The sequence below is a fragment of the Sturnira hondurensis genome, unplaced genomic scaffold, assembly GCF_014824575.4.
Source record: "Sturnira hondurensis isolate 20B ecotype Veracruz unplaced genomic scaffold, ASM1482457v3 Scaffold0018728, whole genome shotgun sequence".
In the NCBI taxonomy this organism is placed as follows: Eukaryota; Metazoa; Chordata; class Mammalia; order Chiroptera; family Phyllostomidae; genus Sturnira; species Sturnira hondurensis.
This window is the reverse complement of record NW_028091359.1, coordinates 664,333-682,208: the sequence shown is the minus strand read 5'-3', so window position 1 is coordinate 682,208 and position 17,876 is coordinate 664,333. Positions and strand designations below refer to the sequence as shown.

The 17,876-nt window shown below is 36.9% G+C and overlaps 1 protein-coding gene and 1 non-coding gene across 4 annotated transcripts in view; one reads left to right on the top strand and one right to left on the bottom strand.

Annotated features, from left to right (window-relative positions):
- The window catches only part of TRIM37 (tripartite motif containing 37), a 101,594-nt gene that overhangs the window by 1,554 nt on the left and 82,164 nt on the right, over nucleotides 1–17,876 (top strand). For all 3 annotated transcript variants that reach the window (XM_037070034.1, XM_037070033.1, XM_037070035.1), the window contains exons 2-7: nucleotides 513–614; nucleotides 8,934–8,974; nucleotides 11,332–11,448; nucleotides 14,132–14,219; nucleotides 15,875–15,997; nucleotides 17,751–17,874. In XM_037070034.1, the coding sequence (XP_036925929.1) occupies nucleotides 513–614; nucleotides 8,934–8,974; nucleotides 11,332–11,448; nucleotides 14,132–14,219; nucleotides 15,875–15,997; nucleotides 17,751–17,874 (595 nt within the window). The remainder of the gene's footprint in view (nucleotides 1–512; nucleotides 615–8,933; nucleotides 8,975–11,331; nucleotides 11,449–14,131; nucleotides 14,220–15,874; nucleotides 15,998–17,750; nucleotides 17,875–17,876) is intronic.
- Nucleotides 13,320–13,421, bottom strand: LOC119003849 (U6 spliceosomal RNA). The gene has a single exon (XR_005070051.1). It is a non-coding gene; the product is annotated as a U6 spliceosomal RNA (small nuclear RNA).

Here is a 17,876-nt window from a genome sequence, read left to right as displayed (position 1 = left end):
CTTTCTTGATCAAAGTACACTGCTATTAGAATGTATCTCTTTTAAAAACTTTTAAAAAATTATAAAAATTTATCCTCCTTGGGGAAATTGCAGAAAAAGTAAAAAGTTCATATTGTTCCTTTAATCATAGAGTCTGCCTTTTTTTCTTATTGTTAAAATCAGGCTTTTTCCCCCTCTTTGTCATTAAATAATTCAAGAGATATTTGCAGTGATTGTATCATAATTTATGTTAACTGTGATAATTTAATATTTGGACATTTGGGCTAGCCAGATTCTTGCCATCATAATTAACACTTCAGTGAAAATATATGTGTGAAAATCTGTGTTTGCATTTCATATCCTTTCCTTAGAATAGAAACATTGTGAAGCTTCGATATTCTTGGATACCCTGGACCTGACTAACCAAGTCCTGATATGAACTAAGATGTTGTCGAATGAATTACTTTAAGCATGCATTTACTCTTGATTCAGTAGTCTAATCTGGTTGACTTTACATCTTTTATTATTTTCAGAGCATTGCTGAGGTTTTCCGATGTTTCATTTGTATGGAGAAGTTGCGAGATGCTCGCTTGTGTCCTCATTGCTCCAAGCTTTGTTGTTTTAGCTGTATCAGGGTAAGTTGTATTTTTTTTCATTTTCTTCATTTTTTTCTTATTTTAAATTTTGTGCCTTTTTAAAATTTCTTAAAATATTCCTTAATAGGGAGACTATTAGTGTATATTGTTTAGTACAGTGGGCATGAATAATCATCAAGGGATAACTGCCATGAAATGTCTGGAAACCAAAGCCCACTGCAATTTTAGTGTATTTACATTATTAAATCACTGCACATTTAACCAGTCATTTACAAAGGGCTGGCCTGCCTTGTGTTGGAGGTGGAGAGAGATGAAGATAAATGATGAAGTGCCTGCCCTGAAGGAGTTTAAATCTAATTGAGAGAATGGACTTTGTGTTTATATTGAAGAATGTGCACCATCATAAAGAAGCACTAACAAAACACTGTGGGGCTCAGAGGAGGGAGAGTTTATATTTGTTTGGTGGTTCGGACAAAAATGAAAAGCTGGTAATGGGGCCCTGGCTGGTGTAGCTCAGTGGATTGAGCACGGGCCTGCGAACTAGGGAATTTCGGTTCGATTCCCAGTCAGGGCACATGCCTGGGTTGCAGGCCAGTTCCCAGCAGGGGACGCACAAGAGGCAACCATACATTGATATTTTTCTCACTCTTGCCTTCCCTTCCCCCTCTAAAGATAAATAAAAATTAAAGAAAAAAAGAAAAGCTGGTAATGGGTTCAAAGGCAAAGAATAAAATCACACAATCTTACAGTTACAAGAGACCTTAGGGAGGAAATAATCCAGTGACTTTAAGGTTGAATGTAGATTAACTCCTCAAACAAAATTATAAGGAGGCTTAACATGTTAGAACTTATTTTGGTTATGTGTGGGGATTCAATAGCGCCTCTGCAGACCACCATTGAAAACTCTCCTGTCCATATTACTTAATAGACTATTTCCTTTCCTGAGAAAATCAAAGCATCTGAACATGCTCTTCAGTTTCTCTGTGGTTCCTTATTTCTGCCTAAGGAGAGAAATATTCCTTTGTGAAGAGTAATCGCTCTAATATAGAAGTCATTTGCTTCTAATCACAGCTGGCAAATAGTGGAGCTGGATGTGAACCCAGGAAATGTGGCTGGAGAGCCTGTGGTGTTTGCCACTGTACCATGTGCAGAAGACCTGGGTTATACACCCCGCTAGTTCTCCCACCTGTAAACTGAGACTCAGTTTTTCTTTACCTTGTTTCCTCAGCTATAGAAGGTGGGTAATAAGAAGGTAGCATTAAGTGAGATAAACTAAAAGTAATGTAGAAACTGAAAATACTATCCTCTTGTAAGGTGTTACATTATTGTTGAACTAGCAACTAATGCATATCTTTTTAATTTTTATTTATTGATTTTAGAGTGGAAGAGGGGAGAGAGAAAAACATGAATTTGTTTCCTCACCCCCCCCCCCCACCCTGTCACTGGAGGACTGTCTTTCATTTCTTTGAGAAAGAGAGGAAGGGAGAGAGAGGAAAACATCAATTAGTTTGCCTCTTGTAGGCTCCCCACTTGGGGATTGAGCCCACAACCCAGGTATATGCCCCAGTCAGGATTGAACCCACAACCTTTCGGTGTGCAGGATGGTGCTCCAACCTGTTGAGCCACATCAGCCAGGGCCATTGGTTGGTTTCTTGGATGTGCTCTGACTGCGGATCAAACACACCTTTGGTGTATCCAGGTGAAAGCTCCAACCAACTGAGCTACCTGACCAGAGCCTCATTGGTTGATTCTTGGATGTGCCTTGACGGGGGGATCAAACTGACAACTTTGCTATATCTGGACAATGCTCTAACCAACTTAGCTACTAGCCAGGATTTATTTAAGTTTTATAAATGGTGTAACCGAAGCTAGATAAATCAAGTCATTGGCCTCTACCACTGTAGTTAATTAAGTGATAGAGTCTGGATATGGATTCAGATGAAGGTCCCCACGTGAGGACCTGGCCCACAGCCCAGGCATGTGCCCTGACTGGGTGTGAACCCAGTGACCTTTTGGTTCGCAGTCCGGTGCTCAACCTGCTGAGCCACACCAGCCAGAGCGAGGCATATATTTCTTAAATATTGCTGCTGGCATTCTGTCCTCTGAGGTGTCTGGGAAAATTCGATCTACTTTAGGCATTTGATTCAGTGTTGCAGGTTTAACTCTCATTTCTGTAAATATGGCTTCCAAATCTGTTCCTTCAGCATTGAGCTATAAATATTGCATCCGATTGTCCTTCCAAGCATCGTCAGCTTTTTTCCAGATCAAATTCATCCTGTTGTTTTCTCTGATTGACTTTGACTTCTTTCTGTCCTATTCTGCCAGTCAACCTTGAAATCTCTTTGAAGTCCTGTCAGTTATCTCCTGGTGTCTCTTGTCTGTCCTACTTTTCTATTCCTATTATTACCATCCTAATAGAGAAATGGCGCCATTATCACCCTGTGCTTAGGTTATTATAGTTGTCTTCTCACTGATCTCTCTGTCTTGAATCTTTTCTTTTCTCTGCTCTGTTTTGTGTCATGCTGCCATATTGCTGTTTTTCAGTGATGTCACGTTTTTCCCTTCCAGACGCCTGTGAGATTTACTGCCCAAAGGATAAATTCCAAGAATATGTTACCCTTGTAGTCAGACCATCTGGTTCTAATCCTTCTTTCTAGAGTTGTCTGGATTCTCGAATGGACTACTCATTTGTTTATTCAATATTAATTGCATGCCTACTTGAAGTTAGGCATTGACTTCCAAAGGAGTTGACTTACTAGTTTGGATATAGACAAAAAATTAAGTGTGTATATATATATATATATATATACATATATATACACATATATATGTATATATATATATACATATATCTAATATATATACATATATTAGATACCAATGAGCACTATTAAGAAAATTGAAACTGAGCAAGGGGTTAGAGTGGGGACATTGAGGAGGGCGCAGGCAGGTCGGTAGCTGTTTTAGATAGGGTTGTCGGGGAAGGTCTCTCTGAGGAGGTGACATTTGAGCGGAGACCAGAATGAAATGTGGGAGTGTCGTGACTATCTAAGGAAAGAAAATATCCAGGCAGAGAAATTAGAAGGGGCAGGGGCAAAGTCCTGGAGAAAGAAATGTGCTTAGTATATTGAGAAATAGCAAAGAAGCCAGCGTAGCTGGAGCAAAGTAGACAGAGGAAGAGTGAAAAAAAGGAAATGAGTTTAGAGATGTTGTTGAGGGCTTTAGTAAAGACCTTGGATTCTATTATAAGTGTGATGGTAGCCATTGAAAGCTTTTGAATGATAATGAGAAAATGTTTTAGAAGCTATTGCTGTGGTTACTATGTAGAAAGTGGACTGTCAGCAGGCGGGAGAGGAAGTGAGGAGATCAGTTAGGCTATGACATGCTGTATTAGTGAAAGGTGAATGGTGGTTTAGACTAGCGTGGTGATAGTAGGAGTGGTGAAAAATGAGGCAATTCTGGGTATGTTTTGAAGGTAGAGCTTACGGATGGTATGTGAGGAAAGTTTTTTATAGCATCTGGATGAATTAATGGTATTCCATTCTGAGGTAGAAAAAACTCGGGGAGGAACAGATTTGAGTAGGCTATAGATGTAAAAGTTTTGTTTTTAAATATATGAAGTTTATGCCATGGCCAGGTAGCTCAGTTGGTCAGAGCGTTGTCCCGATTTTCCAAGGTTGCAGGTTTGGTACGTGGCCAGAGCACATATAAGAAGCAACCAGTGAATGCATAAATAAGTGGAACAACAAATTGGTGTGTGTTTCTTTCTCTCTCTCTCTCTGTGTCCCTTCTCTTGTTCTAAAATCAGTAAATAGAAAAACTAACTTTAAATATATGAAGTTTGGGATGTTTGTTATACATTTAACTAGAGATCTTGACTGTTGGGAATATGAATCTGGAGTTGAGGAAGGGGACTTTAAAGAGTTTGAATTGTTAGTATATAGATAGTATTTAAAGCCGGGGGTTAGTTGAGTTCACCAGATTACCTCCTGTGGAAAGAGATTTTTATGTCTGAACTGTGTGTTGCTCAACCTGTAGAGGTCAGGAAGAGGGAGAAGATTCAGCAGATGATAAGGAGCCGTGAGTGAGGCATCATAGAATTGAAGTGAGAAACATGTTTAGAAGAGGAGTAGGTTAGCTGGGTCATATGGTTCTGGCCTGGGCATTGACCTTTGGATTTGAGAATTTGTGGACCTTGATGAGTAGTTTTAATGGGAATGGGGAATAAAAACTTGCTGGCAGAGTGGGAAGAGAATGAGATAGCAAGTATGAAAAACTCAGAATTTTGTAGTAAAGGAGAGAAATAAGGCTGTGTTTAGAAGGGAGATGTTGAGAGTCAACATTTTTCCCCCCTTTTCAAGAAGATTTATATCTTGCTTTGACTGAACTAGTAAACAGAATAATTAATGATGCTGGAGAGACAGGGATAATCACAGGAGCAAAGTCCCTGAAAAGCTGGGCACTGCACCCCAATTGTGATATCGTTCATTTCAGTGCCTTCCCTTCTCTTTCTTCTCATCTCTGTCCATTTGACCATGGAGATTTAACTGCCTATGAAAGTACAGGGACTCGTGTCAGTGAATAAAACAGGCTAAGGTCCAGACCCTTAAATAAACGTGTCCAAAGTTCACTAGTAGTTGGTCTCTCTTTCCAGTTCTCTACCCAGGACTGGTGTGCGCGCACACACGCATGCACGCGCACACACACACACCCCAAAGGTGGTAACATTATCTTATGTTTTCATGCTCAGTCTCCTTTAATTATCTAACTACACTTAGTTGATTCTCTCTTATTGTTTCTCTTTTTTTGTGTTTAAACCCCCTTTTTTGTCCCCATAATTCTCACTTTGTTTTGTTTTCTTGATTTTTTCAGCCTAAGTAGCACTTTTATGTTTGCCTATAATTATTGACATTCTTTTGTTTCTAATTTTGCAGACTTTTAAAAATTAGATATAATTGACATGCAATGAACTGCACATATTTAAAGTGTGTGGTTTGATAAGTTTTGGCAAATGTGTATACCTGAGAAAGCATCACCACAGTTGAGATAGTGAAAATACCCGCATTCCTCCAAAATTTCTTTGTGCCTTTTGGTAACGCCTCCTTCTGCTTGTCTTGTATTCCTTTTTATTGGTCAGTAGTAGCATTCCATTGTGTGTATATGCCATCATTTATGCACTCACCTGTTTTTGTTTTCTTGTTTTAAATGGGGGATAATTGGCATGTAAAACATTACATTAGTTTCAGGTGTACAACACATTCCTACATTTGAGATCTGTATATGTTGCAAAATGATGATTACACTAGGTCTAGGTAACATCTGTCACCATACATAGTCACAAAAATTTTTTCTTGTGGTGAGGACTGTTAAGATCTGTTCTTGTAGCAATTTACAAGTCTTTGGTATAGTATTGTAAACTGTAGTTACCATACTCTTCACATTCACTTGTTGAGGAACACATGGGTTGCTTTTAGTTTTTTGGCATTTACATAGAAAACTGCTATGAACATATGTACCAGTCTTTGAATGGACTAAAGTTTTCATTTCTCTTGGGTAAATAATGAGGAATGGACTGTCTAGATCATATGGTAGCTGTATGTTTGACTTATTTATTTATTTATTCATCTTTAGAAGGGAAGGGAAAGAGAGAGGGAGAGAAATAGCAGTGTTTGGTTGCTTCTCGTGTGTACCCTGCTGGGAACTGGCCCCTGCTGGGAACTGGCCTGCAACCCAGGCATGTACCCTGACTGGGAATCGAACCTCGATCTTTTGGTTCACAGGCCCGTGCTCAATCCACTGAGCTACACCAGCCAGGGCTGTATGTTTGACTTTTTAACAAATTGTCAGACTGTCTTCTAAAATGGTTGTGTCATTTTACATTCTCACCAGCAGTTTATGAGAGTTCTGGTTCTTCCACCTTAATGTCAACATTTGGTGTTTTCAGTCTTGAATTTTAGCCATTCTCATAGGTATGTCAATATTCCCCTTAAGTTCAGGGAGAAGACAAGGATGCCTACTTTTATTCTATCCAATACCTTCTCTCCCAACCCCTGGTAACCACTATTTTTTGTCTCTCCGAATTGGATTAGTCTAAGTACCTCATATAAGTGCAATTGTACAATATTTGTGCCTTTGTGTTTACTTCTGGGCTCTCTGTTGGTCTCTGTTTCTCTCCTTATGTGAGTATCAAAACTGTTTCGATTACTGTAGCTTTGCAGTAAATTGAATCAGGAAATTCAACATAGTTTTGGCTATTTGGGGTCCCTTGAGTTTCTTTTATTTTTCTTGCTTAATTGCTCTGGCTGAAATTTTTAGTATTATATTGATTAGAAGTGTTGAAAGCAGGTGTCCTTGTCTTTTCCCTGATCTTAAGGGGAAAGGTTTCAATCCTTAACCATTGAAGACGATGTTTGCTCTGGGTTTTTTTAAATAAAGGCCTTATTAAGTTGAGAAAGTTCCCTTCCATTTCTTGAGTATTTTTTATCATGAAAGGATACTAGATTTAGTCAGAGGCCCTTTTTGTATCAATTTAGATGATCAAATATCTCTCCCTTCATTTTATTATGTGGTGTATTACACTGAATGATTTTTGTATGTTGAACTGTGAATTTCAGTAATAAATTCCAGTTGGTTGTGTATAATCAAGGAGGCTTGAGCTCTGTCACTTGTGTAGTGTCCTGTGGTTAGTAAGTGCCAGAGCAAAGAATCAGACTGAAGTTTGAATAGAATCTGTCTGAAGCTTGTGATTCTTCTACTTAACAGAGAGAAATTAATTACTTGGTTGAATGTGGAGGAAATGCTGTAAAGACATTTTTTAATATTGTGCATTAATATTGTTCACACCTTTGGTTTTGGTTTGGGAGAAACATTGTTTTTCCCAGAGTGTTAAAATTGCCGTATTTTATTTATTTATTTATTTATTTCTTAGGGTTTTATTTAGTTAGGCGTGGCTGGTGTGGCTCATTGTATTGCATGCTGGCCTGCAAACCGAAAGGTCACCAGTTCTATTCCCAATCAGGGCACATGCCTGGGTTTTGGGCCAGGTCCCCAACAGGGGTCATGGAAGAGGCCACCACACATTGATGTTTTTCCCCCTCTCTTTCTCCCTCCCTTCCCTTATGTCCATAAATCAATCAGTCAGTGAATCAATCTTTAAAAAATATTGTATTGATTATGCTGTTACAGCTGTCTCAATTTTTCTCCCTTTGTCCCTTTCCACCCAGCTGTCTTTACTCCTCTCAGGCAGCCCCCCACCTTTGTTCATGTCCATGAGTCATGCCTGTAAGTTCTTCGGCTACTGCATTTCCTGTAACTGTACTGTAACATCCCTGTGGCTTTTCTGTGACTACCTATTTGTGCTGCTTAATCCCCTCACCTCTTCACCCGTTCCCCCACACCTCCTCTCATCTGGCAACCATCAAAACACTTTTTGTATCCATGATTCTGTCTCGGTTCTTCTTTGCTTTGTTCTTTAGATTCAGTCGTTGGTAGATTTATATTTTTTGCCATTTTACTATTTATAGTTTTGATCTTCTTTTCCTTAAATAAGTCCCTTTAACATTTCTTACAATAATGGTTTGGTGTGGTGATGATGAACTCCTTTAGTTTTTTCTTGTCCAGGAAGCTCTTTATCTGCCTTTCAGTTCTCAGTGATAGCTTCACTGGGCAGACTTCCCATCTCCTTTGCATGTGGTGTGATACTGCTCCCTATCCAGTAATAGTTAAATCTGTTAAATTAATAGAATTTGAGATATAGTGGAGATGTTTTATATATTAAAAGGTTTTGTAAAACCGTTTTACAATTAAGAGGAAACAAAGTTAATGTAGATGTTTATTAAGTTATTGAACTGTAGAACTCATAAGAAGGTTTTACTATATTATTTATTCATATATTAGGTCTAATTTATATGTATATAATGTATGTACTTCAAAATTAGATTGCCTTTCTAAAAAGGTATTTAGTAGTACCTTAAACTTCCTTGGGATTTAGTTAGAAGTACATCATTCCTGTGGATTATGTTTGGCGATAATGGTGACAAGTATTGTTATTTTTGTGAAAATTCTGCATATCTTCCCTGTGAGATCTGAGTAGTCTCTTAGGATTGCATCCTTCCCTGTGAGAGAACAGCTTCTCAGCTGTTTTAGAATGTAGTTCTATCCCTTGGAAGTTGGTCCTGGTCACAATGATAATGAGAAGAAGAGGGTTGTTTAACTGTTTCTACAATATAAATATATAATTAATGCAGGCACTAGAGAGTTAAACTCATTAAATGTGGTGTATAAGTATTCAATATGTACAAATTAAAGTGATGGTGTTTCTATAATCAAAATCTAATTTTTTTTTTTTTGCTTCCTCAGCGCTGGCTGACAGAGCAGAGAGCTCAGTGTCCTCATTGCCGGTAATTGTTTTGCTGTGATTATTTGTGAATTTGGAAAATAATAAGGTGGTGGAGTTGGGGGGTGCCAGAGCATTAATGAAATTCTTTCTGCAGTCTGCTGCATTTCTCCTCTTTGTAAATACCGCTGAAAAGTAATCTTTCTAGATACAGCAATGCAAACTAATTTATCTGACCTAGAATTATGTAGAATGCATTACATTGTTTACCCCCTCATAGAAAATCATGTGTGACTTCTTATCTTACCTTTTTTTAAAAAGATTTTATTTATTTATTTTTAAATAGAGGGGAAGACAGGGAGAGAAACATCCATGTGGTTGTGCCCCCAGCTGGGGACCTGGCCTGCAACCCAGGCTTGTGCCCTCACCAGGAATTGAACTGGTGACTTTTTGACTTGCAGGCTGACACTCAGTCCACTGAACCACACTGGCCAGGGCCCTTTTCTTCTAAATTACTTTTTAAGGTTTCTGGTTTAAAAAATCTTGATAGTATAGATAAGTATAAAATAAAAGTCTTCTGACTCTCTTTTCTCCCCTCCTAGTCTTTTTATGAAGTAACACTTTCAGATGAAACTATTGTGTTTGCTGTCTATTCTTCTAAACAGTTTTCTATGTGTATACTGATACGTATACATGTTTTTTTCTTACAACACTAATGATGCAATACTTTTTTGCTTTTTAAATGAAAAATAGTACCTTTGTTGGTATACATGTGTCATTTGAAAAAATGTTTAGATAGCCTTGGCTGGTGTGGTTCAGTGGATTGTCTACCTGCAAACCAGAGGGTCGCTGGTTCTATGCCCAGTCAGAGCACATGTCTGGGTTTTGGTCCAGGTTCCCAGTCGGGGGTGTGCAAGAGGCAACCACACACTGATGCTTCTTTTCCTCTCTTTCTCCCTCCCTCCCTCTCCCTCTAAAAGTGAATAAATAAAATCTTTTAAAAATGTTTAAATAATCTGTTATGTGATCATACATTTATTTATGTTTATATTGAGAGACATTTAGATTGTTTCACTTCTGATTATTTCAAATAATGATGTCAGACGACACTGAAGGATAGTTTTTTTACCATTTTGCCATCCTAATAAAAGATATGAAAGTTCCTTTTCCTCACATTAACATGAATGTTGTCTATTGCCTATAACATTTTTAAAAATTATTCATTTTTAGAGAGTGGGAAAGGGAGGGAGAAAGAAGGTAAGAAACATCAGTGTGAGAGAGAAACATCGATTAGTTTCCTCCCCTACGTGCCCTGACCGGGGTCCGAACTTGCAACCCAACCAAGTGGCATCGAACTGGCTGGTGACCTTTGACTTTGCGGGATGATGCCTGACCAATTGAGCCACACCAGTCAGGGCAATCTGTCATTATTTTCACTCTGCTAAGTAAAAAATTGTATCTCATTTTTAATGTTTTTTTAAAAAACCATTAAACCTGAGCATTTTTAGAAATATTTTTAGACATTTATATTTCTTTTATCTTAAACTATCTCCACATCTTTTGCCAATTTTTGTTCACGTATTATCTTTTAAGAACTACATTATCAAATGGAACTCTGTAATGATGGAAATGTTTTGTAACATTACTATCCACTTCATTAGCTACATGTGGCAATTGAGTGCTTCAGATATATCTGGTGTAACTAATGAAATTTTATTTTTACTTTAATTTGAATTTTATTTTATTATATTTCAGTTATCCTTACTTGAGGGCATTTTTCATTGCTTTTAGAGAAAGGAAGGGAGGAGGAGAGAGGGAAAGGTTGATGTGAAAAACATCAGTTGGTTGGTTGCCTTCTCATACGTGCCCTGACCAGGGATTGAACCTGCCACCTTTCAGTCTGTGGGATGATGCTCCAGCCAACTGAGCCACATTGGCCAGGGCTAATACAAATTTTAAATAGTCACATGTGGCTAGTGGCTATCATTTTGGACAGTATAGCTTTAGAATAAAGAATTAAGAATTCAATCCGTAATCTGAATTGTCAGTATTTTTTGTTTAGTTTTTTTTTGAAAATGATTAACATTGATATAAAAATAAGTTACAGTACATACTTTTTATTGTGTCTTTGTTATCATAATAGTAATATAGCATGAATGTGATTGTGAGCTCTGTTCTGAGGAATGTGTTTTCTTAATTGATAATTTCTTTTTTCTAGCTTTATTGAGATATACTGTAATTTAAAAAATTGTAAGATATTTGAAGTTAGAATTTGATATGTATACAACATTGTGAAAGGATTTTCTTCCATCAAGTTAATTAACAGAGCTATCACCTCACATATTTGCTTTTAGAATGTGTTATTCTAGAAAATAATCTCAAATTCTTTATTTAAAATGTATGTATGTATCTTCTCTCCAGTGCTCCACTCCAGCTACGAGAACTAGTAAACTGTCGTTGGGCGGAAGAAGTAACACAGCAGCTTGATACTCTTCAGCTCTGTAGTCTCACCAAACATGAAGAAAATGAAAAGGACAAGTATGTCCTCAATTTCTCTGTTTATTTAATAGGTTTTTTTAATGTTATTTTAAGGAAAGGATTGAAGGATTTATTTGTAAAGATTTTATTTTTATTTATTTTTAGAGAGAGGGCATGGGAGGGAGAGGGGGAGAATCATCAATGTGCAAGAGATATATAAAGTGGTTTCCTCTTACACGCCCCCAACTGGAGACCTGACCTGCTGCAACCCAGCCATGTACCCTGACTGGGAATTGAACCAGCAACCTTTCAGTTCACAGGCCAGTGTTCAGTCCACTGAGCCACACCAGCCAGGTCTGTTTTGTTTTTTTAGTTTTGTAGGTGAACACATTTTTTTTTCTGGCGTGGTGCAGATATTACTATCTGGAAAGACCCTTCTAACTTTTTAAAAAAATGTTCACCCAAGGACATTTTTTTATTGCTTTTAGAGAGGGAGGAACATCGATCAGTTGCTTTCCCATATGTTCCCTGACAGGGGCTGTACCCACAACCTGGGCATGTACCCTGACCAGTGATGGAACTGGCAGCCTTTCCGTTTACGGGGTCAACACTCCAACCAACTGAACCACACCGGCCAGGGTGATGCTGCTTTCATCAGAGCCTAGTGGGACTGCCACAGCTGCTAATCTCTTTTCTTTGCCTCTTGATGCCTCCTGGCTTCCCTTGGGTTTACTGAAGGTGCCTGTAGGTCATTGATTAAGAATTGTTCTGATAAATTTCCTGTATTTTAAAAGCTATATTCTAAATTTGATGGTATGGAAATCATATTAACTGAGCTTCCAGACAATAACTAATATGCTTTTTCTTCATACCTTTATTAATTTTCTCTTTGATACTTAGATTACTTATAAATGAGAATATAAAATGTAGTAGGCCTATTGGGTATTTTTATTTAAGCTCAGTGTACTTCAATGATGAGCAGAACAAATGCAACACTCTTTAAAGGCAAGAGGAAACTTGAAAGGATTTTTTTATTGTGGTAAAATATAACATAAAATTCACTGTCTTAACCATTTTTAAGTGTACACTTCAGTAGTGTTAAGTATGTTCACATTGTCACACGATCTCTACCAGGGCTGCCGTAACAGAATAGTACAGACCAGGTGGCTTAAACAGTGTATTTACTTGCTCATAGTTTTGGAGGCTGAAAAGAAATCCAAGGTCAAGGTATTGTCATGTTTGGTTTCTGGTGAGACCTTTCTCCTTAACTTGGATAAGGCTTTTTCTGTCTGTGTCCTCATGTGGCCTTTTCGCTACACATATGCACTTCTGGCATCTGTCTTTTCTTGTGAGGACGTCAGTCCTGTTGGGTTAGGCCTTCACACTTACGGCCTGAAAGGCCCTGTTTCAAGGAACATGTATAAAGGACCCATGGACAGAGCCAAAGGGGGGAGGAAAGAGAGTGGGGCAGGGGAAATTGGTGGTGGGAAAATGGAGACAACTGTGTTCGAACAATAATAAAAAAAAGTTTTAAAGAAAATGTATTTTAATTGCCTAAGGAGATAAAATTAAAGGAGTCAGTCTCACCAAAGTTAAAAGCATGTGATGTTAATTTAGCTATTTCATATGTGTCACTTTAGGGCAGCATTGACCAATAAAAATGTGATATATACCACTTACATAATTTTAAGTTGTCTAGTAGCCACATTAAAAAAAGAAAAAGAACTGATTTGAAAAAAGAGGCCCTGTTTCTTAGAACAATTATATTAGGACTTTCAACATAGAAATTGGGAGGGTTGAAGGGTGTGGTATGCAGTTTAGTTTATTACCAAGTCCATCTTCAGTCTTTTGCAAGTAGATACCTAACTTAAGGGGAAACTTTTATTTGTTTTTTAAAATATGGAACACTTCACAAGTTTGTGTCATCCTTGTGTCATTTGTGTCATCCTTGTGTCATTTGTGTCATCCTTGCTCAGGGACCATGCTAATTTCTGTCATTCCAGCTTTAGTATATATGCTGCCGAAACAAGCACAGGAAAACTTAAAAATTGAGTTCATTTTTCATGAGGATCTGCAATTAGTTTGTACAGATAATCATGTTTAGAAAAAGTATTTGTGTGTGCACATAATCTCACATAATCTGATTTGCCCAAAAATGTAGGAGCAGGTTAGAATTTATCATCTATAGCAGTAGATGCACACTTGTGTGCCGCAAAAAAATTTTTAAGTGTGTACTTGACTAGTTAGTCAGGGACACTGGCTTCTTTCTCTTGGATTGTCAAGTAAAATGACAGCAGCCAACACACTAATAGCTATTCAGTGTGAATAAATAAAAATTAGAACTATTGGTTTTTGTCAGATCAGCAAAAAATATATTATTTTGTGTGCCACAGAATTTTAGTAATTAGTGTATGTATGCCATGAGATGAAAAAGATTGAAAATCCTCGATCTATAGTGATGCTAGGAAATGATGTCATATTTGTACTTTATTCAGAAACTGTTCTGCATTTTTCATATGATTCTAAGTTTTTATAGATTAATGAAAATAGTGCTTAAAAATTGTATTCCAATGTAATTCTTTAGGTTGGTTTATAGAAGTGTGGAATACATTTTATATTGTTTTCTGAGATATAATTGTTTAAAACTGACCAGCTTTCCCCAAACTTAGGAATTTGTTGAGGTAATTATGTTCCAATATTAATTTATTTAATTTATAACTGTATTTTTTTTCATAACATGTAGATGTGAAAATCACCATGAAAAACTTAGTGTATTTTGCTGGACTTGTAAGAAGTGTATCTGCCATCAGTGTGCACTTTGGGGAGGAATGGTGAGCAGAACAAATTCAGCATATTGTTTTAGAGACTGGAAAACACTGAAGTAGTTGTTTGATGTAGATAGAAAATAATATTTTACTATTTGTAGAATGAAAATTAAATGGTTCTGCTTTATAACAAACAGTATCATTTCTTCTGTTATTCAAGAAAAACATCTTTTGTGGGAGGTTTTGCTATGGGATGTGTATTCCTTGAATATTTTTTTTTCATTGTAAACCTGTAAAATGTATATCCATCTGCAGATCTTTTGTTGTAAGATCAAGGTTTGTTTTTTTGTTTGTTTGTTTATTAAAGGTCAGTTGATTTCATGTCCTGGCCACAATTTCCAATTTTGGTATATTTAAAGTGGAACAACAACTTTGAAAAATATGAAAATATGAATGTAAACATCTAGATCTTATGACTTGTTTTTAATTTTTTCCAATCTAATTTAAATGTAGTTTTTTGGGTTTTTTTTTAGCTTTTTCTTCTTTTAAGCTTTTATTTATTTTTTAGAGAGGGGAAGGGATGGAGAAAGAGAGGGAGAGAAATATCAAATATGTGGTTGCTTCTCGCACACCCCCTCTCTGGGGACCTGGTCTGCAACCCAGGCGTGTGCCCTAAATGGGAATCAGACCAGTGACCTGTTGGTTAGTAGGCCAGTGCTTAATCCAATGAGCCACACCAGCCAGGGCCAAATAGAGTTTTTTAAGGTTACCTACCTTTATCAAGTCTAAAACATTCAAGTTTTCCTAGAAATAACTTTTTATTTTATATTTGTGTTCTAGTGTTTAATTAATATTGTGATATACTTACAGTAATAAGTACAATAGACATAAATAGGTTTGAGAATAAACAGTAGATTCTTGGTGGGGAAAGTGAGTCGTAGTGGGAGCAGAGGTGGTCAGATACCTAGAAGTGCCTGTTAGCAATGAGAATTAATCATTCGTTGGCCATCAGCATGTTTTAGAGAGAGAATGGCATGCAAGTTGGTTGAGCAGAGCTCCGATAAGAGAGCTTGTTGCTGGAGTTTGAATACTCCTGTGCTGACTAGAAAAAAACCAGTTCCCACAATTTAGTACTTTAAATAAACGGTTTGGTAAGAAGCAATGGAAACATTTTTTCCATATTTTAAGTGGATGTGCAAAAGTCCACATCTTTTTTTTTCCCTTAGAGACCATGGCTGGGTGTTTGGGTGAACAAAATAAATTATGTTATAGGAAATTTCTTATAATAGAAATTTAAGTTCTGTTTACCAATTCAGAGAGTATAAATTACAATACTAAAATTGGATAGGAAATTGATTTTAGGTTATCAACTCCAAAAAAAGGTTTTTTTAATATAGCTGGCTTTGTAAGGTTAATTTGTATGGTCCTTCTGTTTCTGCAGTAATTCTGGTAGGAGGAATAGGTTCATTGCTTTTGCTAATAGTGTACCATGGGTCTTTCTCTCAAGTGTCTTTCTAATTTGTTCAGTTGTGCTAGAGACTGGGTGTTCAGTGATTTAAGCAACTTCTGGCTTTTTTAACAAAGTAAAGGCAGCCAAAAAGATACTGTTCAGTTGAAAATGTTTACCAGTATATTGGTGTTCATAGAGTGTTAATAAAAGAATGTAAATGCAGGTAAGATATATGAAAATGTTCTAAAGCTACTCTTATTTATTTAAATAGCACGGTGGACATACCTTTAAACCTTTGGCAGAAATTTACGAGCAGCATGTTACTAAAGTGAATGAAGAGGTAGCCAAACTTCGTCGGCGTCTCATGGAACTAATTAGTTTAGTTCAAGAAGTGGTAAGACATTATCCCTTTTATAGTCTGTGCTATGTGATTTATTTTTCATAATGTAAATCAGATGTTGAAATCAAGATTTGAAAATTTGATAGCATATATTTATAGTCAGGTCTCACCAACTTCAAACTAGCTGAGGATTTGGGACCCACATCGCTGGCCTTGTCTGCAGTTGGAACCAGAGAATTGCCTCTGACACGGAATAGAGAATCAATTAGTTAAATAAACATGTTTTTTATAGAATGAATACTGACTTTTAGAAAGTCATTAAGTCATTCATTCTTTGAACCTCAGCTTTTGGGAGTTTTTGTTGCCAAGGAATGAATTATTTCTGATATCCAGAATTAGAAATCAGCAGAATTGAAAGAGTTGTATGAAATAATACTCTTCAGATGCTGTATGGGTCAAACAGTTTTGGTGAGCTACTTACCATTTATATACAGTAAGCTTCAAACATTTAAATACTAAATGTACTTTTGGAATGTATTTTGTTTAAAGTTGTCAGAATGTAATTGTTATTAATGAGGTTTGGGGACCATTCCTAACCTCAGATGTCTTCTTTTTTTACACCCCCTTCAGGAATAAAAATTCAGAACATTGTTTATAGCCTCCCTCATACAGAATGTAGAGTTTTTGAGTTGTATGTAGGCTATCTACAAAATCGTGTGGGATATAAACAAGTGTTTGGTGTCTGTTTGGCCTCTATCTAACTACCTTTTAATATTTCCTCAGCAGTATTATATTTTGGTCACTAGGGAGGTGTTCTAGGTTGAGAGTGTTCACTGCTAGTATTTATAATAATAGTAAGTATAGGAAATGCTGCTTTTTATTTTCTGAGGTATGCTATTACAAATTTTATATGTGCTCTGCAATCTTTGAAAATCTATTTTTTTCTGAATAAAGTGAAAAACTTTGTAAATTAGAGTGAGTACACATGGTTTTAAATTTTTGTGAATGTATTTTAGGGTTTTGCATGATGTGAATTGGCTTTGGTATACTCGCTTTCAAATAGTGATTTGTTTGGGTTTTTAAAGATTTTATTTATTTATTTTTAGAGAGGGAGGGAGGGAGAACAAGGGAGAGAAACATTGAGGTGAGAGAGAAACGTCAGTCTTGTGTGCACCTCAACTGGGGTTGGAACCCACAACCTTCCACGTGTGCCCTGACCTGGAATCGAAGCAGTGACAGTGTCCAACCACCTAAGCCACACTGGTCAGGGCTCAGAGATACAGTTGGGGCTTTGAGTATGTGTTCTGTATATGGTACCTAAACCAATTTTTATGATTATTTACCTATCTTTTATTCATTAAACAATGAATTTATCAGTATTTTATCTATTTTTTAAAACTTTTTTCTTATTCAGTTCACTGTATATAATGTCTTTAAAGCCATGAGTTTTCTGTGACATATGAACAATAAAAAGTATTGGCTTATATAATTTTTTTAAAGATTTTATTTATCTTTGGAGGGGAAGGGAAGGAGAGAGGGGGAGAAATACCAATGTATGGTTGCCTCTCATGCATCCCTGCTGGCCTGCAACCCAGGCATGTGCCCTGACTGGGAATCACACCACGATCCTTTGGTCCACAGGCCTGTGCTCAGTCCACTGAGCTACACTAGCTGGGGCTGGCTTATAATTTTTGAAAAGGAAATCAATTGACCTTGAGAATAATTACAGTGATTACTTTAATGTTTGTTTGCTTCTGTTTTATTAAAATTCTTCAATTAAATTTTTTTTTGCCTGTTTATTTTCTAGGAAAGAAATGTAGAAGCTGTAAGAAATGCAAAAGATGAGCGTGTCCGGGAAATTAGGAATGCAGTGGAGATGATGATTGCCCGGCTAGACACACAGCTGAAGAACAAGCTTATAACCCTGATGGGT